The 27,960-nt window shown below is 45.5% G+C and overlaps 1 protein-coding gene across 2 annotated transcripts in view; it reads right to left on the reverse strand.

The window, feature by feature from the left end:
• LRP1 (LDL receptor protein 1) overlaps positions 1-27,960 on the reverse strand; it is a 207,062-nt gene that overhangs the window by 151,092 nt on the left and 28,010 nt on the right. For both annotated transcript variants that reach the window (XM_070532085.1, XM_070532084.1), the window contains 11 exons: positions 26,843-27,068; positions 24,232-24,406; positions 21,417-21,548; positions 17,697-17,960; positions 13,231-13,405; positions 8,385-8,616; positions 7,029-7,218; positions 5,950-6,072; positions 2,606-2,758; positions 1,317-1,445; positions 72-197 (listed from right to left, as the gene is read on the reverse strand). In XM_070532085.1, the coding sequence (XP_070388186.1) occupies positions 72-197; positions 1,317-1,445; positions 2,606-2,758; positions 5,950-6,072; positions 7,029-7,218; positions 8,385-8,616; positions 13,231-13,405; positions 17,697-17,960; positions 21,417-21,548; positions 24,232-24,406; positions 26,843-27,068 (1,925 nt within the window). The remainder of the gene's footprint in view (positions 1-71; positions 198-1,316; positions 1,446-2,605; positions 2,759-5,949; positions 6,073-7,028; positions 7,219-8,384; positions 8,617-13,230; positions 13,406-17,696; positions 17,961-21,416; positions 21,549-24,231; positions 24,407-26,842; positions 27,069-27,960) is intronic.

The raw sequence follows: 27,960 nt of genomic DNA on the forward strand, positions 1-27,960 counted from the left end.
CACCTGACAAAAGTGCCCACACTGACAGCTGAAGCGCTGGTGCAAAAAATGCAAAGGCAAAGGACACTTACCACAGCCTTCATGCTCATCCGAAGTGTCCCCTTCACCACAGTCCAAGTCGGAGTCACATGTCCAGCTGTGAGGTATGCATTTTCCAGTCACCTTGCAAGTGTACTGTGCTGCACTGCACGTCGTGTCTGCAGAGTTGAACAGAGATGCCTTTGAAATTGAGGAAAATGATATGACAGACAGAACAATGGAATTCTGGGATTTTTACGTGCCACAACCATGATTTGATTATGAGGCATGCTGTAGTGGGGAAACCCAGATTAATTTTGACCACCAGTGTATCTGTAACGTGCCCCCAATGCATGGGACAAGGGCATTCTTGCATTTCGCCCCTATTGAAATCACAGCCAGGATTTGATCTCGCGACCTCATGCTTAGCAGCGTAACACCATAGCCGCTAAGTCACCATGGCAGGTTACAGAGAGAACAAAAAACTGAGGAAATAAGCCCCTCTTTTTAACTTTCAGGTGAACTGAGACACGACCATAACTGTATCTGTTAGAGCAATGCTAAATACAATGTTGGGTTGAGCCAGAAATGTGCATAAACCCAATCATTTCAGACATTTCAGAACTAGAATATGGATGCTTGTAATGCAGCACACTCCTTCATTTACTATAGGAACAACACACACAAGAAATTTTGAGAAATTTGCTGAATTTCCAGCAGCTACGCATCTCAGACAGTGAATAGCTAAACTTCTGGCACACAAGAAAAAACACAAACACAAGTGTTTGCGTTTGTCTCACAGCTCTCATGACCACGTTTTCTGTTTTTTGTGCACTAGATGTTCAGCAATAGAATACCAACAAGCCCAATATTGAAAATGTTAAGTGGATGCTACGGTGAGGGGCACATGCCGAAGGCACACGTCATAAGTGCATATGATGTACATTACGCCAGCACATTACGTTAACTTTACCAGCAAAGCAGATTCTATGGAGGTGAATTGCAAAACGGCATAAGTGGACAAATGTGTCCCAACACTGTGGCCTCATAATATACACTGTGATCCACTGAACGAAATTTCTGGCTTTCCTGCTATATGCTTACTGTCATGTTGCAAATTGACAATGAAAGAAAAAGAAAGTAACACAGAAATCAGCACCATTCAGAGCTGGCAAGGCCATGACAAGCAAGGCTCTGCTATTACTGTGTTTGAAAGCTGTCCTACTGAGAAAGCAGGCCCAATTAAATAATAACAATAAAACATTAGATGCACATAATGACAAGCAAACGTCGATTACTTCTGCACTTGGATGTCGGCTCTTCATCTGAGCCGTCCACGCAGTCACGCTCCCCATCACAGACCCAGTGCAAGGAGATGCATCGATTGGCGTCACACCGGAACTGGTCTTCCTGACAGGTCACTTTCTCTGCACAGCACCAATACACACTCAGGGAAATGCAAAAATGCATACACACACAATCGCAGTCTTATGTGGTCAACTCAATACTTGCCCCTGTCTGCGATTCTCAAATGAATTAAAATGCAATGAGGGTGCACGTCGAGAAGTCCACAAAGTGCACAATGCACTGTTGCCTATTTGTATGTGTACATTTGTGTCCTGTACCAATTCTATCAGCATTCTGCATTTTTATATATTACTTCGGTTGTATCTATGTGTGCTACAATAAGAAACTGAGCTAGGGCAGAGGTCACTAATGTAAACAATAAATAGTAATATGATGAGCATGGGTTCTATGAATCAGTTTATCAGTTGGCTGGACAAATCATATGCATATCTTTCTGCACACTACTTATATGCATTAAAGAGATGCAGCGTTCACATTAAAACAACATAGGTTGCAGAGAAAGAAAATGAGGCTGAACACACATGCGAATAGACAGGTTAAAATGACAGATTGAAAAAGAAATTTCGACCAATTAAGGGGCCCTGCAATACCTTTTGTGAAAGATGTGAAATGCCTTAGAATCATTTCAAAAAACAAAGCAAAAAAAAATCGTTTTTTGAACACACTTTGTACAAACTGTGCTGTCAGAAATCTATTTCTGCCACTGCTATACCCTCACAGGAACCGCAACAGCCCCTACTTTTCCAACGGCGCCCAAAGTTGTGCCATCATGTTTATGTGGAAAGATGTATGTTATGCTCCACCCATCAAAGCACTGAGATTTTACATTGGCACAACATCGAGATCATGTGCCCTCCAACCATGGAGGTATCAACGCAGTGGTATCATTTTTGCCTCCAGAGGGTGCCACAGCTTCATCAATGATATGTTTTTTATGCTTTTGCTGCCACTACAGGCACTGCTAAGTCATGATGTCAGTAAATATCCAGCCAGTGGCCACCACGTTAAAAGAAAGGCATTGGAATATACACAGGCAATGGCAGGGAGAGCTGGTGATCTTTGGATTAAACTGTAGGCTTTCTTGTTGGGAGTACAAAAATAGTACTAGGCATGAATGTTCGTGACAGTATCATATGCTAGTAACCAAACAGGTTTATTCACCGCATGCAAAAAAGTCGCTGGGCCATTTCAGTTTTAGATTAAAGAAAGCTCAGCTCACCACAGATTCCAGATGGTGAAGAATCCTCATCAGAATTGTCACCACAGTCATTGTCGCCATCACAAAGATAGCGCTTGTCGATGCACCGTTGGTTAGTTTTGCATTCGAACTCACCCTCACGACAACGTGAAGGCTCAGTATAGTTCGCAGAGCCTTAAGAAGAAACAAAAAGAACACAAAACAAAAACTATCATGTCAGGGAAACAACGGTAGAATGCACAGTCACCAGTGGTGTCGTGACTCACTATTTTTACATAGGCTCAAGATACGCCAGTTTTTAACTCCCTTCCAGACATAACAACGCCAAAAGTTTGCCAATGCAGCGCTAAGCTTTGTAGTACCAAAATTTCATAAAATACTCTAGTACAGAAAGCATAAAAACATGAATGTCGGAGAGATGCTGTTAACTTCCCCCTTTATTGGCTACATCAGCTCTCAGTAACAGTACACTGTCTTGCATTACACGACAGGTAGTCATCACAAGACAGCCACTTGTGGGCTGCATATTCTTTTAGGCACGTCCAATCTACACAATTTGCCAACATCCTTAAGTTGTACATGCAAGTCAAAACACCTTTGTTTTTTAGTTTAAACAGACCAAGGAGCTAGTGCTGGCAGTCAGCTGCACAGAATATGGGGCAATAATATTTAAGTTAACTGAAATTTTTAAACATTGCCTGTTGCAAATAACATAATTCTAGTCATTGATCTGGATTATTCAGAGAGGTGGACATTACTTGCACAAGAAATCAAAACACATATTAGGAAAAAGTAACTAATGAGTTTTAATTTAATTATCTTATGACACATATCGCAATTTACGAACTGTAGCCTGTGAGTTTTCAAGGCATATCCACCTGGAATGAATTTCCAGAATGACACTAAATATGCGCCATCAAACTCACTGTAAAAATGAACTGTTGTTCCACTTACTTTTTTAACCAAACACTCTACTATGCATTGACGCACAAAAGTAACTGGAACACCCATGCATTTCATCTCACACTTTGGAAAATAATCTGGAGACTAGTGTCTCCTTAGAGATTCATTTCAAGTGGATACGTCTTGCAAGCTCACTGGCTGCAATTCGTAAATTGCAATAGGTGCCATAACGTAATTAAATAATATGTTAATTAGTGCATATTTGTTAATTAGTTGATTATGTGTTTCAATTTCTCATGCTAGTAATGTCCACCTCTTCTAATAATTCAGCTCAAGGACAAGGATTATGCTACCTGACACAAACGATTTTTTTTTATAAGTTTCAGAAAACTTAAAAATGATCACCATGTATAATACATTTTCTACAAGGGAAAGTTGATGTTCACTAGGAAGTAGTGCAAGTTATCGTGAAAATCCACATGGCTATACTGCTGTATGGGCTTCCTATACAAATATTTTTCCTTGCATGAAACTTTCACAATTCTGTATGTTTCATGAAGCTTTGTTACTTATCCAGTAGACCTTAAAATAAACATAAAACTGGTGAGATCTCTTATCAGAAACACTGTGCACCAGAAGTGCACTTAATCAGTGGAAAAGTAAACAGTCCTGAAAACTGAACTCATTGCCTCATCAAAGAATTCAGTTTCACAACAGTCAGACCAAACCACAGACTACAAACATTTAATTAGGACAATAAGTTCCACAGGCTACTTATGCCCCTACTTCACAAAGGAGGACTGCAAGCGTTTATTTAACCATAATATGCCGTGTAACTAACCATGTGATTAAAATATTCAGTGGAGATGTTGTGGTAAATAAGAGACATATGCGTTAGCATTAAGGTGCACTTCAAAGAAATGCGAGGTAACATCTATATACAGTCGACTCTTGTTACAATGGACCCTGAGAAGCCAAAAAAATGTCCATTCTATCTGAAGTCCATAATATCCGAGACGCCTCACTTCAGAAACTTTCGTCGCGGTGTCTAACAACCTTATTGCATAGAGTGAGTGACGAACATCCAAAGTAAAAAATAAACAAAAAAACAGTTTCAAACGAAAGGTGAAGCATCAATTGCGATGGCAAATTAAAAAGCAAGATAGGTGCGGCAGCAGCAGAGAGAAAATTGACCTTCATGCTGCCTCTCACTTCCAACGCGAACTAAATATCGAAAGCACAGCACATACGAAGTTACCGGCACTGGGCACACTTTGTCCTCATCGCAGACCACTTTCAAGCTACCACGAACGCACTGCCGCGCACTTTATCCCCATTGCAGACTGCTTTCAAGTTACTGCGCTTGCACTGGTGCGCACATTGTCCACATCACAGGTCGCTTTCAAGATATGGCGGCCACGCAGCCGCGCACTTTGTCCAAATCGCAGATTGCTTCCAAGATACGGCACCCGCGCTGGCGCACACTTTCTCCATATTGCAGATCGCTTTCAAGAAAGGGCACCCACACGGGCGTGCCCACATTGCCGATCACTTTCAAGATATGGCGCCTGTGAGGGCGCGCACTTTGTCCATGTTGCAGATCGCTTTCAAGATATGGCACCCGCACAGGCGCGCACTTTGTCTGCTTCGCACATTGCTTTCAAGATACGGCGCTTGCGCGGGCACGCACATCGTCCACGTTGTAGATTGCTTTCAATATACGGTGGCCACATGGCCACACTGTTAACAGCAGTCTCGCGTGCGAAAGACGGTGCACTTCCGCCATGCTTTTCTGCTTCGCGCGTGCGCCAAACATTGAGCCGCGATCGTCGGCTGACCCTCACAAATCAGTTGCCAGTCCATGTCGACACGGCAAAAGTCCATTTTATACGCCTCATTTTGACAAAAATTAACGCTGATTTCGTCCGCTGTAGCGCGGTCCATTAAAAGCGAACTTCGTTGCATTAATAAAATAAGTAGAACAAACTAAGGCTGAAATATAGTCCATTATATTAGAAGGTCTGTTGTTTGCGGGTCCGTTGTAACGAATATGGACTGTGTGTGTGTGTGTGCAGGAAAGAGACGTCGATCCTTTTGGAAGACGTATTTACTTAACATTTTTGGCTGGTGGACCAGGCTTCATCAGAGTACAGTGTAAAGGTTCGTCGGCTCTTTCCTGCATATGTTACGTCGGGTCCTGCGTGCTGAACTTTGAAGAAACCACCTATATATATATATATATACACCTCACGCATACACACTCTCCTAAGCTCTCCCATCCCCTCTTTAGATCTACCATGTAACTGGCTCCCCACACTTCACACACACAAACACACTTTTTTCCACTTTGACACTGCTAATGCTAATGCATTAAAAAAAATAATAATTAACTGTACTGTGTACAGAAGAGCTTTGCTCTGAGCTCTCACAGTCGCAGGGAAATAGAATGCATGCCATCTTACGGTGGCACGTAATGCCATCAGGTGCCAGGTAGTAGCCGTCCCCGCAAGCACATGAGTGACTCTCGGGAATAGACAAGCACAGCTGTGAGCAGCCACCGTTGTCACTGCTGCAACTGCTGCCAGCTGCAAATTTTATAGAGGGAAAGGACCAGTCTCAGTTCAACTTCAGCAACTCAACTTTTCACTAAACTGTAAGTAGCAACTCTTTCAACCAATGGACAAATGAAATTGAAGTTTGTACTGAAAACAGAATGGGAAAAGACAATTCCAGGGATATCACAGTGCATACTTTTTTGCTATTTTTATTTATCTTTCTTTTTTTCTTTTTCTATTCATATGCTGAGCTTGGGCACATATTCACATTTTGTTTCTTCATTTTCTAACTATTCTGACATGTGAAAACATCCTATTTTCCACTGCAAATTAAAATGTGTGGCAGAAGCTGCACTACAATGTAAACATGTGGCCTCTAAACAGCAAATAATGTCCAGGATTTCAACTTCACCATTTATGCCTACCATGGTGGTCTGCACTTTCAGTTGTCTGTGTGAACAGCTACCAGGGAACAGAAATAGAGTTGAATGTCTTTACAACGATACTGACGGGGCTTGTAAATGAAATTTTGGTTGTCAAAGAAGTTCACATATAAGAAATTTACAAACAACCAAGAAACATGCCATTTTGTGGCAGTAAGGCTGTCTTTGGGAAGGCAGGACACCAAGCAACTTTTACTGATGTCTGAGCACACTTTTATAAGATCCGACAGTGTGATGTTAAAGTAAACAATTTTTGAGCCATCACAGATGAAGACTATTCAAGCTCGAAGTAACAAGAATTATTAGCCATGGGCAACAATAAAAGTCAGCACAATACAGTGTATCTGTCAAGCACATCTAATTCATATATACACAGTTTCTCATTTAAAGGAAAACATTTAAAGGTGGCATTACAGTTTACATTGCTTGGAACAATAAGTTATTCACCTTGTGAGCAACTACTAAATGGAGAGCTTAAAACTTCATGTAATTTTTATTGTTAGACTATTCATCCTGAAAGGACAGGCCGTGCAGTGCACTCACTGGACTGGGACGCCTCATCGAAGAAACGCAGTTCAAAAAGGGGCGGGTTTTCAGTCTTGAGCTTAGTGATGTTCTTTGAAACTGTGTCAAAACGAAGGATGTGGCCTTTCTGGAACTCAGTCCAATAGATGAAATTTCCAAAGTGGGCCAGGCCATAGGGGTGGTCCAAGTGCTCCCCTTCTACCAGCACCTGAGTCAAACAGGACAAGGTAGTTTTAAAAAGAATAAAAGTAAAGAAAAATGGCAAGTGACTGTTTCATAATGCTGCAGCCAAAAATCGTATAACCCCTTCAGTCACAAACTACAATTGATTGTTGATAAATGTGTGAAATTTACATAATTTTATGCCAAGGTGCTGGAGACTCCATAAAAAGCAAGTAAAGGTGGGACAATGACTTTGTGCATTTTATATATTGACCCATCATAATTACATAGTAATTAAATATTAATTTATTGTACATTCAGTCATCTGTTTCTTCGTTAAAGGTCTTGGATCACCCGCTCAAATCACGTGCACAGATTATTTATTGGGTGCAAGCATTACAACAACAGAAAAATGAAATACCTCTTCCAATTACTACCAAAACGCCCCACTTCAAACGTTCCATCAAACACAGCAGTGCCTTCACCAATGCGGTCGCCTGAAGTGACACATTTCACTCAAGAAGTGAAATGGGTGTGCTTTAGGAAAGCAGAATGTTCAATTTACCCAAAGCTTAATGTTCACTGTCTATTCCTTGCAACCACTGCACAGAAATGGCAAAAATAAGTTGCATCCACAAACGAGTACGCCATGATTGAACGGGATAACTTTGACATCATTTGAAACAAAGAACCAAGCTTAGATGATGCTTAACTTCCAGGACTATACATGAAATTAAGGAACATTTCGCAATGGGCTAGTTGGCTAGACATAATTAAAACTGTTGTGCAAAGCAACGAAGGGACAGGACTTAGGCTCGGGTATTGTGTTTTGTTTTCTCGCTTAAGCCCTGTCCCTTTGTCACTTTGCGCAATAGTTTTATTTATGCACGAAAATTTTGTGTCAGTGCTCATTTATAAACTAAATCTATTAGCTTTATTTCTCCTGCAAATTGTTAAAGGTGCCTTTTTCTTATTTCCAATCATTGCACCACAATTGTTGTGCTAAACTTCTTTTAAGGTGCACAGATTTCTGAAGTTCCATTATGTTATAAAGGTTCAGTCCACTGCAGTGGAAATAGATTTTAAGGAATTATTCAAATTATCAAAGGAGGCCACACTAATGCAGAATTCTGCACATTTTAAAAAGGGGGAAGAAGAAAAAAAAAAACAAGTTGTAATGTAGCGCTCTAACAATGGCAAAAAACAACTCACCTCGCGCCCCTTGCCATCAAGGCCAATGCGTTCAATGCGATGGAAATACACATCACACCAATAGAGCTGGCAGTTAGCGTAGTCTATGCTCAGGCCGTTTGGCCAGTGTAGATCTTGTGAGACAAACACCTCTCGGTGTGAACCGTCCAAGTACGCTCTCTCTATTTTTCCTCCATCCCGGCCATCACCCGGAGGGTACGGTTCAGTTGACCAGTCAGACCAGTACATGTACCTGAAGGAGAACAGAAGAGTATAGCTGGTCAACAAAAGAATGCAGTTCCAATGTTAAAGAGCCCTTATTCATGTTCGAACACTTCAAATGAACAAGCACAGCATATAAAGCAATCAGCTATTGTTTTCCTGGACAAACATTCTTAGGCTTCATGTTTGCAGAAGCAGGGATGTTCAAGCATAAGCCCATGCTCTCTACCAAATAGAGGTAACTACAGTGCAGTCCACTTATAACGATATCAAGAACGAAAAATCCTATCGTTATAACCGATTATCGCTATATCTGGACTGCTGTAAAAAAAGAAAAAGAAAAAGGCTGCTGAACATACCTTTGTAGCTCCGAAGCCAAATTTGCCTCTTACGATAAAGAACTGACATTGTATAAAAAAAGGCTGTGAAAAGTAAGATGTTTATTTATACCTCTAAACAGCATGTCAAGCGTTAGGCGTGCTGAAATAGTCAGAAATCTGCACTTGCTTTCGCGGAAGTTTCAGGTTCACAACCACAGCATTGCATCCAGTGGCTGCGCAAACAGTGGCAGCTATAATTTAGCATGCATGAAATCAATGAGCGACTCTATCGATGACAGTGCACTTTGTGTGAACATTGGGGTCAGTTTCAAAGACAGGCCACTGTCAACCTCATTGCCTCCGTCGCACAACACCGCCGTCTGTCGCAACACCGATCGCCCTGTCGGAGATTCTCCACAGAACGAGGCAGTGCTATCTACACTCGGAAACTCCTCCATCGAAGCCCCACCTATTTTACTGCCAATAGCGACGTGCTCCCAGAGTTCCGCAATGTCAGTGGCTGCCACCATGTTGTTTTCACACATGGGGGTTTCACCCTAGCGCTACAGTGAACTTGAAGTATTGGGTAGTGGAAAGAGCGGAGGGCTGGGCACACAGGCAGCGTCAAGCCAAGAGTGAAGATGCTCGCTAGGGGCGCTGGTGCGCTCTTCCAGAGGAGAACGTGTCGGTTGGAGCTCGCATGCGCTTTACCGCATCGTCCTTGGTGCTACAAGCCAGCGTGCTTTTCGTGTTTTTGCAAGTGAAACTACTGAAAGTGCCAAGCATGACCGTTTCTCGGTTCGATGCTGCCTGGTGTCACTTTTTGGATAATGGCAGAGAAGAAGAAAAAAAAAACGATATGCGTTGTTATGCACCCGGATGTAAGAGCGGGTATCCTGGTATTCGGGAAGTAAATGGATGCACGTTGTCGCTTTTTGGAGTGCCTAAAAACAATGACCAGCGGAAACAATGGCAGAGCAATCTTTACCGCAAAGATAAGCCACTCTCCAAGACTTCAAATGTGTGTGAGAGGCACTTTGAAGCGCATCTTATTTTGCGTGACTATGTTCACTTCATTAATGATGAGGAAGTAAGGATTCCTTGAGCTAAACCGGCGCTGATTGACGACACGGTGCCCCCGCTCCTGCCTGATTCGCCCTCTCACCTCTCAAAGGAAATATGTCAGAGAAGACCAGAGAGAAAATGCGTTGCAATGCACCCAGCTGTACGTACGAAGAAGGTGCATTTGTCTCGTCGCGACGTTCGTGATTCATCATCCCAAGATGATGGTATGGATGGCAACGACGGCCTGGATGTGACAGTGCCCAGTATGGTCTTCAAACGATCGTAAGCAGTGCGACCGTACTGAACAGGTGGGCACGATTTGATGTGGTAGACTTTGATGGAGTTCTGTTTGCCACGACAAGTATGATAAAAAATCCATTTGCTCTTTTTCATGAAAAAGTGCTGATGTTTATGACTTTTCAGGTTTATTTGAAGATTAGAAAACCTTTTCACAGCCACATTCAGTACACAGGAGCTGCATCATGAGAGTGTTATGGATAACAAGAGCAATAACATCCAGGATGTTATTGCTTTTGTGTGGGATCTGATGTGGGATTCTCACACCGTACTCTTGGGACAAAGGAACGACAACACAGTAGTGCAAACGATCACAAGGGCATTTATTGCACCTTTCATACATCAATGCCTGCTAGCCGAGTTGCTATCCACAAAACATGCCGATGGGCGCGCGACAAATCTAGAAGTCCGACTCACCGCGACCGGAAGCGAGCGAATATGTTCGCCCCATGCTGGATCCCAACGCCTGGTCGTTCGCGTGTATAGACACGCGAATCGTGGCGCGTTCGAAGGCGGCCACGCGAGGCGGTCTCGCAGATGCATCGGTCGCCGCGCGCTGGCGGGAGACGTCCCCCGCCGCACGCCGACCCGCCGGGAAAGAGGGCCGCTGCACGTGCGGCACGGCACGTCTGTCCCGCTGGCTGTCTGGAACCCAAGAGAGCAAGCGCCTTCCTTTCGGCGCCCAAGTAACCTCGCGGCGCGCAACACTAGCGCCATCTCTCGCACTGCGCCTGTACCACTCGGACCGCCGCGTGTGCGGCGAAGCCGCACTACAGGAGACGCGCTATGCGGGAAAAACATCAGGGGAGGCGCAAGGGCCGCGCATCCCCACATTTGTTAAGAGAAATTGCCAAGACTGGATAGGGTGCGCCAGCCACGCAGAATCACTGACGGTGAAGGTTGTAGCTTCTTATGTTACCACACGGCTGCACTTTCTGCATGGAAAGCGCCGCCCAAAACACAGAATTTTGATCGTTATATCCGATATGCGGTGCATAACATGTGTGTGTTTTTTTTTTCTCATAGCCCTAATGCATAAATTGATACTCTGAAGTCAACTCATCATTATAACCGATATATTCTTATAGTATATGGTACCTTTATAAGTGGACTGCACTGTAATACTACAACCCCTGCACAGTGATGCAAGGATGACCTCCATGCATGCTGTGAAACGTTCTGACACACGTTGCAAAAAATTCCCCTGGGATGGTGATGCTGGTGGGAAGACTAGGGACACGACGCACAAGGTACCTGTGGATGAAAGTGTAGACTTCAAAAGCAAAGGTAAAACAGATGCCGTCATGATGAAAGACTTCAAAGAATCTTTCTGAATACATGCAGTTATATATGAAACAGGGTTGAAAGTGAGCACCGACAAGGCTAGCCAAGTGTTTGGACCTGCACATAATTTTCACTAAAGCTTTAAAAAGTGGTCACTCTAATAAGCTTTTCTGTGGTGCACTTCTGTTAGCCGACACTGTAAGGACATCCTGCAAGCCAACAATTGCTTTCTTCCAAGGGAATGCGATACTAGGTATCAAAGAGTTGCACAAGGAGTCAGTGGGCTTTGTGGGAATACCTAGCTCTCTCACATGTCCCACAATTGTCTTCCCTGCACAACTCTAGTGTCTCTTGGCATTTGGCTTTCTCATGCAACATGCAACAACGGAAGCTGATGCCAACAATGGAAGCTGCTGAACGGTCCTGCAGCTACAATGAGAAATAGCACAAATGTTGCAACACTAACGCCGCCTGACGGTGCAGGAAGGAACTGGCTTTCTCCACTTTGGGAGGTCAGCGCTCATGGACTGACCTTTGGATTACCCCAGTGCTCTTTGCAAGATGGCCCCACACAAGGCTTCCCATTAAGTTTCTTATCACAGCACAGGCATGACCAAAAAATATTCGCTCAGTATTCCTGTATGGTGAGTCGAACTTTTTCGGTTCCTCAGCATATCCCCTTGAAGAACTGGCTGATGTATTTAGGCTAGCAGGCATTCTTGTATAAAGAGAGCAATAGATGCATTTTTTAAACTAAGGTGTTGTTTCTCTGGATGTAAATTACAATGCAAATTGCAATTGCAAGCTCAGGATCCGGGGTGGCGTTGTAAAAGAGTGCACCCTCGCTATCCACAAACCCATACACATTACGAGAGATTGGCTTTTTCACAAAGCTTTGACATCCAGTGGCTCAGCATGCTTTACAGGCAAACATACGCTAGCAGCACGAATTATAACAAAATTCAGAAACATATCCTTAGATTAGAGAGAAACAAACACTAAGAACTGTGTTTGCACTTGCACTGCTAGCAATATATTCGTTTTATTTAGAATCCTCGTATCCCAACTCAATATTCAAAACTTTTTCAATATCTAGTTTTCGAATCAAATGAGAATATTTAAGTAGGCAGGAGAGGCTGCGCAACTGGCTGGGTGGCAGTAGACAATTCTTGGTCCTCCATGTTAGGTCCGGTCGGACGAGCCCCCACTTGTCCAGTACATTCTTTATTTCGGGAAATCCTCGGTGCACGCATACACACGCAGTCTGTGTTCCGTCCCGCCGCGCCGCACACGGCTTACTCGGCCGATTACTTCATTCACTCATTTCGATGTGCTCCCCGCATGCCGACTGCGCACACACGCCTTCCATGCTCTACCTGTCCACCACACACTGTTGCCTATCATCCCATGCCTGGTACTCTACACAGTTGCCTACCGTGTCGTGCCTGAGACTCTAAGCCACCTGGCAATGGCCCGGTACCTTCACACACTGAAGAAGCAATGGTCTTCTACTACACGAATTCTGTCAGAGTTATGAAAGACTTTTAGTTTTAATGCACTGGGCTGAAATATTCCATTACATACAGTTTAGCATGAGTTAAGTATTTTCCTTTCAAATTTTTTAAGCGCCTCAATGATGGCATCAGCATGCACCTTAAGGAGTGCGTGAAAACACTTGCCCCCTCTTGGGATCAACCACAATGGCCCTCGGATGGGACATGTTGAGAGAGACTAGCTGCCGGCGCAGTGTGGAATTATCCAGTCGTGCCACCCAGATGCCCAGGTGCCCTTCATCAGTCCAGTACAGGTTGCGGCCAGCCCAGTCCACAGCCAGACCCTCACAGTTGTTCAGGCCTGAAGAGACAACAGATAGCATAAATAGCGTACCGAAATGAAGGCAATGAAGTTCAGACAAGTACTCTTATATATATACAGTTAAACCACAATATAATGAAGTAGGTAAAATTGACAATTTGCTTCGTCATATTGAAATTTTGTTGCACTGAAATTCGGCCTTCTATGCAAATCAGTAGTCCCCGATCTGCAAAATTTTCCAAATTATTGGGCAATCAAAAAAAGCAAATTTGAATGAGAAGAAGATTAATCTTGTTGAGTTTCAGAGTCGACAACAAAAGATACAGTTTCATGCCGTGTCAACAATATCTTCACAAACGCAGTACAAATTAAGCAAAGCTTAGGCAAAGCCTAAGCTTTGCCTAAGCTTTGGCTAAGGACACTTTCATGTCCATTCTGACCCCACGGCTGACAGTGGCAGCCGCAGTGGGATGACACTATCATAAAAAGCACTGACAGTTGTGGGCTCACAGTACGTCTCCGCGCACGGCGTCGCCAAGTGGCCCCCGAGAAGTGGAGCCTCACGACGCGGCACGACGGCGCACGGCGATAGACCCACCGCAGGTTCGAGCACCGAGCCAAAAGACCTGTACGGCTCTGGCCGTACGCATGGGCGCTCTCCCAGGAACACACGGCGTCCAGGACAGTTAAGGCGTTTATTGATCACCAATGGCCAACATGTACCAGACTGCACCCAAACACACGGAGTACACTCGGCGCCCGCGGTTCCCGATGGCGAGGAAGGCGGGTTACACGCCGTGTCGAACAATGGTTTACGCGCGCGGGCCGAAATGCGTTCGCAAACGCTACCTAGCGCTTCCCGTCACCGACAATGGTCTGCGACGGTTCGGACACGCAATATGTGACGCACTGAGCGCCTGCGACTACCGCAAGGGCGGAACGCAAAGCCACTCAGCAAGTCACACTTACGCAAGCTAACAAAGCACGTGAACGTCCCCAGGCCGGGGCGTTGGGGACACAAATAGCTGGTCGTTCACGTACCTTGCAGCTTGCCTCTCGTGACCGGCGCTCGTCCCTGTCGCAGCACCACTCCCCCGCGCACCGCGATTGTCCCCAGTCGGGGCTTCTTCCCTACGTCACGCCCCACGACCCAATCGCAGGGCCGCGTAGCATGACGTCGCGGGACGCGGCCGCGGCGCCCGGGGAAAACGGCGCGCGGGTCGAGGGGCAGGCATTTGGGAGAGGTTTTCCTCGCAATGGCGAATAAGTCCGGAGCCTTAGGCACAGCAACGGCTGCGCCCCGGTAGACCGAAGGAACTCCCACATCCCTCTCGTCTACCGGGGCGCAGCCGTTGCTGTGCCTAAGGCTCCGGACTTATTCGCCATTGCGAGGAAAACCTCTCCCAAATGCCTGCCCCTCGACCCGCGCGCCGTTTTCCCCGGGCGCCGCGGCCGCGTCCCGCGACGTCATGCTACGCGGCCCTGCGATTGGGTCGTGGGGCGTGACGTAGGGAAGAAGCCCCGACTGGGGACGATCGCGGTGCGCGGGGTAGTGGTGCTGCGACAGGGACGAGCGCCGGTCACGAGAGGCAAGCTGCAAGGTACGTGAACGACCAGCTATTTGTGTCCCCAACGCCCCGGCCTGGGGACGTTCACGTGCTTTGTTAGCTTGCGTAAGTGTGACTTGCTGAGTGGCTTTGCGTTCCGCCCTTTCGGTAGTCGCAGGCGCTCAGTGCGTCACATATTGCGTGTCCGAACCGTCGCAGACCATTGTCGGTGACGGGAAGCGCTAGGTAGCGTTTGCGAACGCATTTCGGCCCGCGCGCGCCGAGTGTACTCCGTGTGTTTGGGTGCAGTCTGGTACATGTTGGCCATTGGTGATCAATAAACGCCTTAACTGTCCTGGACGCCGTGTGTTCCTGGGAGAGCGCCCATGCGTACGGCCAGAGCCGTACAGGTCTTTCGGCTCGGTGCTCGAACCTGCGGTGGGTCTATCGCCGTGCGCCGTCGTGCCGCGTCGTGAGGCTCCACTTCTCGGGGGCCACTTGGCGACGCCGTGCGCGGAGACGTACTGTGAGCCCACATTTTGGCGCCCAACGTGGGGCCAAAATGTGGGCTCACAGTACGTCTCCGCGCACGGCGTCGCCAAGTGGCCCCCGAGAAGTGGAGCCTCACGACGCGGCACGACGGCGCACGGCGATAGACCCACTGCAGGTTCGAGCACCGAGCCGAAAGACCTGTACGGCTCTGGCCGTACGCATGGGCGCTCTCCCAGGAACACACGGCGTCCAGGACAGTTAAGGCGTTTATTGATCACCAATGGCCAACATGTACCAGACTGCACCCAAACACACGGAGTACACTCGGCGCCCGCGGTTCCCGATGGCGAGGAAGGCGGGTTACACGCCGCGTCGAACAATGGTTTACGCGCGCGGGCCGAAATGCGTTCGCAAACGCTACCTAGCGCTTCCCGTCACCGACAATGGTCTGCGACGGTTCGGACACGCAATATGTGACGCACTGAGCGCCTGCGACTACCGCAAGGGCGGAACGCAAAGCCACTCAGCAAGTCACACTTACGCAAGCTAACAAAGCACGTGAACGTCCCCAGGCCGGGGCGTTGGGGACACAAATAGCTGGTCGTTCACGTACCTTGCAGCTTGCCTCTCGTGACCGGCGCTCGTCCCTGTCGCAGCACCACTCCCCCGCGCACCGCGATCGTCCCCAGTCGGGGCTTCTTCCCTACGTCACGCCCCACGACCCAATCGCAGGGCCGCGTAGCATGACGTCGCGGGACGCGGCCGCGGCGCCCGGGGAAAACGGCGCGCGGGTCGAGGGGCAGGCATTTGGGAGAGGTTTTCCTCGCAATGGCGAATAAGTCCGGAGCCTTAGGCACAGCAACGGCTGCGCCCCGGTAGACCGAAGGAACTCCCACACAGTGGTGCACAAATACTTCGTCTGCCTCTCGCTTCAACGTGTGTCCTAAACTCAAGATTCCTCAACTGCACAGCTAAACGCACGAGAAAACCATGCACCATGCAACCTTGGCACGATGCAACCATGCAACCTTGGCACGATCATTGTTTGCATACTTGGCAGATTAACTCTCAGACAGAGTACACGGGCAGCGTATGCACTCAGCCGAGCTGACAGCCGTACGTAGCCATGGTTGTGCTGGAAATGGAGATGTGCGCCAACCTGTCCGCCAACCGCTATGTCCCCCTCTTCTCCCCGCATGCGTACTTGATCACATTACCACACACAAGAGTCCTCCCCGCCTTTCCTCTTGCGCACCCAGGAAGACGGCACTTTTCAAGCCCCCATTCATCGCACGCTTTCACTAGCACCTAAAGCATACACCACGAAGGGTGGGATAAAATCTTATTGCACCTGGACTTTTATACAGAGCATGAAGTTGCTCTGCTTTGGCAGTCACTCTTGGTGGCGCGGTGCACAATTTGAAAGGCGTGTTAGCAAGCAGCTGCTTGTAATCTGACCATCTATGTTCACGGAAGTTTCCATTTTTTTTTTGTATTCCTTCGTGGCGGCAATGAATTTCATTACATTGAAATCATGTATAAACACACTTTAATATATTGAGGTTCTAAATACGTCGAGTTCTATGGACAAGGAGTAAAGTTAAATACTTCGTTATAATGAGAAATTTGTTATATTGAGAAATTCGTTACACTGAAGTCTGTTATATCTAAGTTTAAGTGTACTTGTTTCTACCTGCCTGCCTGAATTTTATGCCAAGTACTGCACAACAAAGAAAAACTAGACAAACAGTAAGCTCTGTAAGCAGACACTTAAAATTTAAGCATTTATCAGCCCACTTGCTTCAACTGAAAGAACAACTCTATTTCACATGAGGCTATAACTATAGTATGTACTTTCTTTCCAGCCCAATCCACAAAGACCTCATTATTGAGCTTTCTTCAGAAAACCTTTTGACACACCGGCCTCTCACATTCACCATGTGGATTCCTTTGAAACATAACTGTTCAGGCAGATTTATTTCTGTCGCGCTCATTGCATTCACTGAAATGTGACTCTTGCGATCAATTATAACCACAGCAGTTCAGACACCTGAACTACAAATACTAATAACATACTGTGGCACTATGCTCCTTCAAACACAACAAACAGGCCAGCATTCAGCTCACGCATAAGGACATGTGCAAGCGCATTTTGTGCTCATAAGGATTATGGACTTCCAGGACATCTTGAATGAAAGCCTCAATTTTTATGTCTAGGCACATGTCGTTTTACTAGTCACAGAACACAAAACAGAGGGATAGTGTAAGCCAGAGTGAATGCAAGTGGATACCTTTTGAAGTAAAGACCTCTCGCTTGGAGCCATCCAGGCCTTGGCGCTCAATGACAAACTGCTGGGCGTCTGAATAATAGACAGTGCGCGTCTTGGCATCGTAGTCCAAGGCAGTTGGTCGGCTGAGCGAACGTATGGGAGCCATCACTTCACGTCGCAACAGTGGGGACACCCTCGACTCGGGAAAGTCGTCGCTTGTTGAAATACCCTTCACTGCACCTGGCCGCCCACGTGCGTAAAGCAGGAACTGTGCTGGAGCCACCGCTGGACCAAGCAAAAGCAAATGCACCTTCCAGAAGCAGCTTGGTAAGTTCCACTTCATACATTATGCACTTGCAAAATAAAAATCGAAGTTGAGAATGCTGGGTCTACAGCTGACCAAATGTTTGGTTTAGTTTATATATATTCCCAGCACTGCAGTGCTCGGCCAATGATAGTGTGATAGGAGACTGCAGTTTTCTGCTCTAATAACAACCATAGGAATTAGCTGGCGTGTAAAAAAACAGCAGCTGGTGCCAAGCAGCGCGTGTATGTAAACTTTGCTAAATGGTTAAAAACAAAAGCTGTTCGGAACAACATGTTTTCTCTGAGTGCACACAAAAGCTCTGCATGAGAATCGTGTGAATACGACGTGCTGACACCAGAATGTGAAAAACAAGGTGTTTGCCTGTAAACTCCAAACATATTATGCGCAGCTTTAGTCGGCAGTCTTGATTAAATCCTGGTCACACAGCAAAATTCAACCCAAGCGTATACGCATGGAACAAGTATTATGTGGCTGAGGATACGTATCTGCAATCCATTCAGAGCACCAAATGCAGATTTTTTGGAACAGACCTGCCAAAATATTAACCAACAATCCGCGAAAATTCTGGCAAATACTAAACCCTCAACAGGTATGCATTATCACTCTTACTAACAGACTTAGACAAGAGGTCAGTGATGTTGAATGCTCGAACATATTCCATTTGCACTAGAGAATTTGACATACCACTACCTTTCGTAACTGCTTATCCGATATCACTAATGCCATCAACCACATTTTCTGCACAGGGAATGGCCTGTATTATTGAAAACATCAAGCTGTCATTCTCGTCAGGTACTGACAAAATCACTTCCAAGCTCTTAAAAAATACTCAGCACATCTCCGTAGCATAGTTATCACTAATGTTCATGCAATCACTTTACACAGGTAACATACCCAGCGACTGGCAAGTGGGAAAGGTCATTCCAGTCTTCAAATCAGGTAACAAAGAATCACCTCTTAACTACCATCCCATTTCCTCAAACAGTGTCCCATGCAAAATCATGGAACATGTCATTTATTCTCACATAATGAATTTTCTTGACTCAAACCATTCTTTTTATCCCCCTCTGCGCGGGTTTCATAAGTGCTTGTCCTGCGAAACGTAATTAGCATTTTCATTCATCATTGGCATGTGAATCTTGATTCTAATGTTCAAACTGATGCGATCTTTCAGGACTTCGCTAAGGCTTTTGACAAAGTACCTGACAACTGCTTTACTAAAGCTTTCCCAGTTAAATTTACACCCTAACGTATTACAATAGATAAAAGAATATTTAGCACACCGCTCTCAGTTCATCTATGTTAATAACCAAGCTTCTAATCACCTCCCAGTAACATCAGGCGTCCCTCGAGGATCTGTGCTTGGTCCCTTCTACTTTTGGTATACCATATTTATTCGAATCTAGGCCGATATTGTTTTTTTTTCTTTCATATAATCATATGCCAAACTCTAGGGTACGCTTAGATTCGAGGATATAACAAAAATGCGCCAGGTTGTAACTTAAAATGACAAATATGGTGCATAGCTAGCACCATCGAGAAAAGTCATTATCGCAGCCGCTATTAGCCGTGCCAGTAGCCAACTGAAGTACACGAGTGACGTCGTTATTGACGTGTGCTGTATTGGCGTGCGGCGTGGCCCATAGCGTGGCGTTATCATAATGGCACTAAACAGGCAATGCCACTAAAGTGCTGCTTTCAAACGAAAAGGTGTGCTAGCCGCAGAGGTGTCGTCAAACGTTCAAGCCGAGTGGGACTTCAGCATCGATGAGAAAAACATCCATTGTTGGAAGAGGCAACGGGAGACACTTTTTTCGTGTGCCACAACAAGGAGATGACAGCAATAAGGAAAATAAGCATGCAATAACACAGAGGAGCTGTTCGTTGAGATCGCACTGTGTTTCTATGCATGTAAGCCGTGCCGCACGGTCTGCGCATGCATGGGCACGTGGACGCGAGCGTGCATGTTGTCTGGGCTAGCAGCGATAATAACGTAGAGTGAGCATGGCATGTTCATATTAAATAAATGCTGTTTTCATTTTGTGAACGCTGTCCTCACTTTTTTGTTCAGCCTACATTCGAGGTAAGTTTTTTTTACTTTTTCTGTCTTCGGACATTCGGGAGTCGGACTTAGAATCGGGGCCGGCCTAGATTCGAATAAATATGGTATATAAATGACTTACCCACGCATGTTTCCTGTAACATCCGCATGTTAGTCAATGACTGCGTTGCATACCGCACAGTTACTAACACATCCAATCAGATAGCTCTCCAAAATGACTTGACCTATGTATAAGACTAGTGCAGCCAATGGCTCATGTAACTTATCCCTGTAAAATGTAAACATGTGTCATTTCACCGCATACGCAACCCCCTTTCCTTCCCTTACGTAATCTCTGGCGTCACAGTAGAATTCACCAGTTCTTACAAATACATGGGTGTAACCTTGTGCGAAGACCTAACCTGGAATGCGCATGTCACAAACATCCTATCATTAGCTAACAGAACCCTTGGTTCTTTAAAATGACACTTTTACCACGCACCACCAAATGTAAAACTCCTCACATACACATCCCTGGTATGAACAAAACTAGAATATGCATCCTCTATTTGGAGCCCTAACCAAATCTATCTGAGAACTTCACTAGAATCACTACAGAATTGAGCCACTAGATTCATTCACTTGTGCTATTCATACAATACCAGCATATCATATTTAAAAGTGAAATCCAGTCTAACAAATCTTGCTTGTCATTGTTGAATCACCAGTATGTGTTTGTTCCAAAAATGTTTTTTCAGCTCACTTTGTATTCCGCCCTACATCAGCCTTCAAGCATGCATTTCACTTTACATTGGTCATCCCCTGCAAGTTGCCCGTCTACACGCTCATACTATATTTGTTGCATCATTCTTTACTTGCTCAGCTATAGACTGGAATGGCCTTCCACAGACATTGCTGCAACCACCTGTCCACCTACATTTTCTGATTGTATAACTGCCATATTTAACCAATAATTTTTTTTTGTACAATATGCGATTACGTACTTATACTTGTACCCATCCCTTATGCAATACCCCCATATTGGGGGTCTTTAAGATAATGTGATGTGAAGTGATGTCATTCTCTTGCTCTGAATAGCTGAAACACATGCATCTTTCACAGACACATGCATCACTTTCACAGTGTCTCCTGTTCTTCTTGTCTAGATGGGAATTCTGCTTAAAGCACTGCTGCGAAACAGGGAAATAATTGTGCCAAAGAATGGCAAAAAGCAGGTTGACTAGCATGGCACACAAGGCAGTCACTACAGCCTGGTCAAGTAGGCTTTAGCAGTAACTTTACCAAGTGCAAGATTGACTGCAGCCCTGGCTCAAGACCTAAAAAAAAGGTGCCCTCAGATGGCAGTGCTCACCAACGCAACGCCCTGGGTCCACAAGGCGAAAACCGGGGCGGCAGATGCACTGAGCTGTCAGTGTTCCTTTTATGGTTGACGGAATGCACAGGTGCTCACAGTTGCCATTGTTTTGGCTGCAAGGATGCTCCCCTGGCAAAAAAAGAAATGAGTGTATGTTGTTATACTATACATATGATAGCCACTGGCTTAGCAACACATGCTGAACAAAACGAATGTAGAAACAATACAGCTGGCACATTGACAATGACTCTCGGTCTGCAGATACAAACAGAAAAACTTTGTCCTGCCAAAATTGTTCCTACTAAAATATCTGGTGCGATTCAATGAAACATTGATTGTGACTGAGGACAGGTTCATCACCTACCACCTGTATCCTTAGCTGATGAATCAGATTCGCTGAATACTATAACAAGTGATCAGATTAAAGAAGTACATCAAAATTCCCTGAATGAAAAAAATGCTTGGCTGCTCTCTTTCATAGTTGTAGAAGCATTTGATGGCTATGCTACTAGAAATTGTAAATGCTTGTTTCACATGGCAATTATCAATATTGAAGTGCACAAAAAGAGACAAAGCAAAGCTTTTTGTTTTTGCCAGGTGGCATGCCAGGTGGCATGCCTAAAACTGACACACAGTGCCTCCTAACAAGCTGGCTGAAAAACCCATAGTAGGACAGGGCTACTACGCCATGTTGAGACACATGTTAAACATCCCATGATGCAACTGTGGCTGTCTCTGTTTCTGTTCAATGTGCTTTGTTCTCTACAAACTTCGCAGGGCAGAACGTTGTGTTCAAGAGCAGTGCCCAAGAAAGCAGATCGGGAGCCTTCATTTGGTTGCACTGGTGCAGCGGGCAAGCAGTGATGCCAACGATTATTTTCCTTCAGGCCTATGGCTCCACCAATGTCACGTTCATGGAGGGATACCTTAACAAGTGTATGCTGTCGAAACAACACAAGTTCTGCTCTGTGATGCACATTTAAGGTGTGGAAGAAACAGTGCATGATAGCAGCACCGATTCCGAGGTTGCAGCAGAGTTCCACTCGCAAGTTAAACTTCATACAACATGAACGTACACGTAGGTTCAGCTTGAGCACGCAAAGCTCCACTCAGGCTGAAGTGTGTGCATTATGTTGCAGCTTTAAATCAATTTAGTTTCTCAGAGTAACTGAGGATGCATTTGGCATAGTGGCAGCTGTTTTGAACGGGCACATCACCTTTATGTAATCGGCAGTTATAGTTTTCATACTGTGTTAGATGCCAGTGAGAAGCTGTCTCATTTCACACTTTTCAGTGCATTGTTTTGAAGAGTATCCGCCTACTAGAAGCACATCACTTATGTAACCGGTAGTTACAGCTTTCCTAGTGCGTTAGCTCAGAGGCAAGATGTTATTTCGTTCAGAGCTACTTTTTTCAATGTCTTCTTTTTTTTCCCTGATGCCTACTAAAGGTACATGTCACTAACGTAATCGGTAGTTACAGCAGTCGTGGGGTGTTAACTCTCAGGTGAGATGCTGCCGCTTTTCCCGCCTTTTCCTTGCAATGTTTTGAACATTATCAGCCAACTAAACGGACGTTTCACTTCTTCAAAGTTGACAACGAAGCATGAAGAGTCCAGAACAAGCTGCACCTGTGTCAGCAATGTAACTTATCATTATCAACAGACCAATTGCAAACATGTGGTCAGCCGTCGTCTAAGCCTGACATTTCAAAGAGCGAATTTTTGAGGAACTTTTGAAGGGTAAGCTAACAAAATCACAGGGGGCAGGGAAAGCGACAAATGTAGGCTCTGTTCAGAAACAGGAACACTCACACACATAATGTGGGAATGCACCTCGCTCCCGTTCTCTCATCCCCCCGTCAGCAGCGAGACTGACTGGACAGCCTGGCTCAGTTCCGGGGACGTCGACCGACAATTGGAACTGGTGGACTGGGCGAAAAAGGCCAAGCAGGCCCAGGGCCTTACTTGAGCCTTAACGCTCAGCCACGTCCCTCTTTACCCTTCCCCCTTTCAATAAAGTTTATCACCACCACCACCACCAATGGTAAGCTTGACAGGTGACCGTGCTGTGTATTGAATAAACACAGTGTGTTTAATGCTTTGCCCACATGGTTTTCTCCAGCAGTCCCTTATTCGTGACCCATCTAGAGCTGTCTACGTGACAATGTGCTATGAAATGTGTAATTTTTAGCATCATTTTACACAACTTAGGCTGCTATATGCTTGCTTGTGTGCTTCTCAATTAAACACCAGGTTTCATGTTAAAAAGTTATTTGGTGTGTTCTACAGAATACCAACCAACCACACTTGTCTGACTGCCTGGATCCAGCATTGCCGCTACCTCTCTTACAGCTTTGATGGGAATAAATAAAAGGAAATTGTGTTGATGTATTTCTCTCCATGATGACATTTGTATATGTAACAGTACCTACAGTTCCTGCCTTGTATTTTTGTTTTATTATTATTATTATTATTATTATTATTATTATTATTATTATTATTATTATTATTATTATTATTATTATTTGGGGGAGGGACACTCTTCTCCACAGTAAGCAACAGCAGCCACTACTGCCCTACTACAAGGTTGAACTACTGGCCACCAGGGCGGCACATGTCGAATGAAACTCCAGCGCAGGATTGCTATAGTGGCACAACCGATGCTGTCAGGATTACAAGGTCCCACACTACATATAAGTAAAGCACTTTTAGCTGACATATTAATTTTACAGAGCAATTGTCTAACTGTAAACCAAGCAATCTCACTGTAATTTATGCGCTTTTACTGCAGGATAACAGACAAGCACTCACGGTATGGTTTCCGTTGACGGTGGTAAACATGAATGGAGAACGGCCTTGTCAGGTTGGCTTTCACGGTGCGGATGTCGCTTTGATTGTATTTGTGCACAACCACCACGGAATTGCTGTGCCAACTTGTCACGTACAGGTAGTTTTCGAACACTGTGATGCCATACAGGTTGCGCATCTACACCAAGAAGTACAGTATGTATGAGGGATTTACATATCGATGCCGCATGCATAGTATAGCAGTGTTGTTGTTCATCCGTCAATTACTTCCAAAACACCCCAAGGGCATCACAGAAAGGGGGGAAAGGAAAAGGGTGGCTCACACAAAAAGCGGGAAAAAAAAAGGTTAGATAAAACAGGGGAGGCCGTATATAGATAGAGAGTATATAGTACATTTCACACGTTCAATGAATCTTCACAAAGCTACATCAAACTATGGTGCTGGGCAGCTTATTCCACATACAGTAAAACCTCGTTAAACCGTAGCTGCTTAAACAGTAGTTGCGGTTTAAAAGCAGTAAAGTCAATTCCCCAACTCAGCGGCCATTGGACATAATGTATTACGTATCCGCATAAACCACACCAGCTTTTTGCGTACGCATCGGTTAAAACGTAGCGTTTCCACTTTTCGTCACGCAAACACGGCAGTGCGTCGTCTCCATCGGGTGGCCCGGCAGAACAACAAGCTTCAGAGATCGGAACAACGGCCTCCGAGCGCCCTGTGCGCTTGTGCGTGAAGCCACATCAACATCAACATCATTTCGCCGCCGTGCCGCCGTGCCAGAGAACGTTGTGGCGTTGTGCAAGCGAGGACTCGCGCATTCCGAAGCTCGGATAAAAAAGACGCCGGGTGCTCAGCATAGAAGAAAAATTAGACATCATCCGTGCTATCGAACGTGACACGAAGAAGGCGACGCTGGCCCGCGATGTGCATCTCCTGTTGACTACAGTGTGTGGCATTTGGAATGCGAAGAAGTTGCTCGGCAGCGCAGCTGCGACCGCGAAGAGATGTCGGCTACGAAGTTCCACTTTTCGCCATCGTTGCCTTCGTTGTTGCTGAAGTGTCCACTAGCGACAGTGATGAGGACGACACGGAAAGCGACAGCACGGGTGATTCAGACCCCACAGTGGCAGGAGCTGCGCGTTACGTCAACCTCATGAATGCAATCGTCGCGACGAGAACAGGGGCGCGATAACGTAACTATTCCAAACGAAAAGTATTCCGAACTCCGGCACCCGGCAATGAAAAAGGAGCCCCGGGACTTCTGCAGCACTACTGCGCGCGTGCACGGAGAATACGTAACGCCAACGACGAATCTGCCGTGCGAGTGTTTGCCGAGAAGAGGGGGCTGGCTGAGAAGCTGGCACGCAGCTTCTCAGCCGCTGTCGTCGTGCTAGGCCGTCGCGGAACCAACCGAAAATAACACTTCTGTCGTGCGAAGTGAATAAATACTGCATGTTTTTTTTCCCCTTTCATTGCACTCTCTCCGAGTTCCATTTTCGACAGGTAAGTGGGCGATCTCATGCTATTTCGGTTAAACAGTACTACTGTTTAGTACATAATTTTTCCGAGCTCCGGCCAACTACGGTTTAACGAGGTTTCACTGTAGTAATTACATGAAGAAAACAAACAAACAAAAGAAATCAGTGTAGAATTATACTTCTTAAGTTTTATTCTCACAGTTGACTTTTCTAGCAACTACAGTTGACTTCCGTTAACTCAACCCTGACGGTATCGATGAAAATGATCGAATTAACCGGCAGGTTGAAATAAACAAGACGTAGAAAAAAATGACAAAACACACCGCTGATTCATTTGGCAGAATTTGCCCGACACTGATATGCCAATGAACCAAACGCTCGTCTACTTTTTATGTGTCCAAAGTAGAAAACTAATGTAGAAATGACCTTAAAGTGCCTAAACAAAGTAGAAATCATCCACGCAAATCATTTTTTTAGCAAGAAAAATAGCCAAGGGTTTAATATGTGTTGCACAATGACAACCGGTTTTGCCACAGTACATTCAAGCTTAAGAGGTAAGCCATACGAACACTACAAAGGTGGTTTTGGTTTTTTATCCGGTTGCACCGCGCAGGCATTTTTTAGCCCAATAAGGCAGGCATTAGAATCGGGTAAGTACCATAATCAGACATTGTGAGCTACGGTTATTGGTTGAAAATCCTCCTAGGACAGGCCGAAAATAGAGAGATGACATGTGTTCAACGCCTTCACTGTCCCCTAAACTCGGCAAGACAGACGTTGCCACTAAAGGGGTCACTATTGGGGTCACCGTGGAGGACAGGCACGTGTGTGCTGACTGGTCCAAAGTTCGAATTATCCAGCGAAGGCCAATTTTAGAATAAAAATACTAAAAGTTTGGGCCCATAGAAATGCATGGGCGCCGGCTAGGACCTGCGGTCAGGATTGAATTAATCGAAAAATCGAATTCATTGGAGTCAAATTAACGGAAGTCTACTGTATAAGAAGAACAGTTATGGGCACTGCAAATTTGTTACTCTACATCAACAGAGGCAACGTTATTAAGGTGATAAATGAAATTCAAACATAAGTTCATAATTAACGAAAGCAGACAAGAGAAAACAAAGTGGCTTACGGGAGCCCCGCGGAAGACGGTGGTACGCCTTGAACCATCGTAGCTGATGCGTTCCACCATGTCAAGGTAAGTGTCGACCCAGTAGACCTCTTCCCTGGGCAAGTCAACAGCAATGCCAAAAGGATAGACAATCTTCTGCTCCACGAGCTTGGTCCGCTCTGTTCCATCCAAGTGAGCGCGCTCCAACACCGGCGCTGCACTGCCCCACTCCGTGACAAACATGAACCTGAGAATCGGGGGAGGCACAGAGAATCTTTGAAAAATAAATAAATAAAATTGAGAGTGCAACGACTGTGCTCAGTACTTGTACTCACTTACTGCGACAACAAAAAGAAATCAAGTTCCTTTAAATTCCATGCAATTTTGCTCAAGTCTTGTTCAATCCCCCAATTATCTGAAATTTCTACACCCTTCCAATGAGAGAGATCCTCTAGACTTAAGAGTGAAAATGCTTGGCACTGGCTTACAGCCTCTGTATCCTTCTCTCACGCACCTCCTTTTCCTCCCTCAGTTTATGCAGACCGTTCTGTGCACTGTGCTGAGCAGCTCCAGCGTTCCCCTTATAGGGAGGCTTGACTCTATCGAGTCTCCCGACGTTCGTCTTCTCTGCACAACTCCTGCATTTCCTGATTTTTGGCTTCCCCACACGATGTGGCGATGGCAGGGTCATTACACGATGTTGTAGTTACTCAGCTTCATGGAAGGCTTTCTGTTAGCCTCTGGAGCATGGCGTTTGCCCATGGGCGAACACAATCACTCTTACATGCTTTGCTTTGCAGGAGTTCATCCGTGAATGACATGGGCCTATGGGCAAAGCTTCGCTCAGTATCCTTGCAAGGCGAGCCAATTCCTCAACATAGTCTTGTTGAGGAGTTATACTTAACTCATACTTTGGCTAGCTGGCATTTTTGTATTCAAAGCTCAACGAAAGCCCTTTCGTATGTTTTCACAACTGTGTTGTCGTTTGCTTTGTTTCCAAGAACATGTAACCACATTCCCTCCAACTGAGCAGTAGTTGCCACTGAGCTTCAATGGCCGAGCTATTGCAACTCATGTGCATGGATGGACAGACAGGACACATAGATTATACTTCCCTTCTCAAAACTGCTGACCCAGTA

The sequence above is a fragment of the Dermacentor albipictus genome, chromosome 1 (genome assembly GCF_038994185.2).
Source record: "Dermacentor albipictus isolate Rhodes 1998 colony chromosome 1, USDA_Dalb.pri_finalv2, whole genome shotgun sequence".
Lineage (NCBI taxonomy): Eukaryota > Metazoa > Arthropoda > Arachnida > Ixodida > Ixodidae > Dermacentor > Dermacentor albipictus.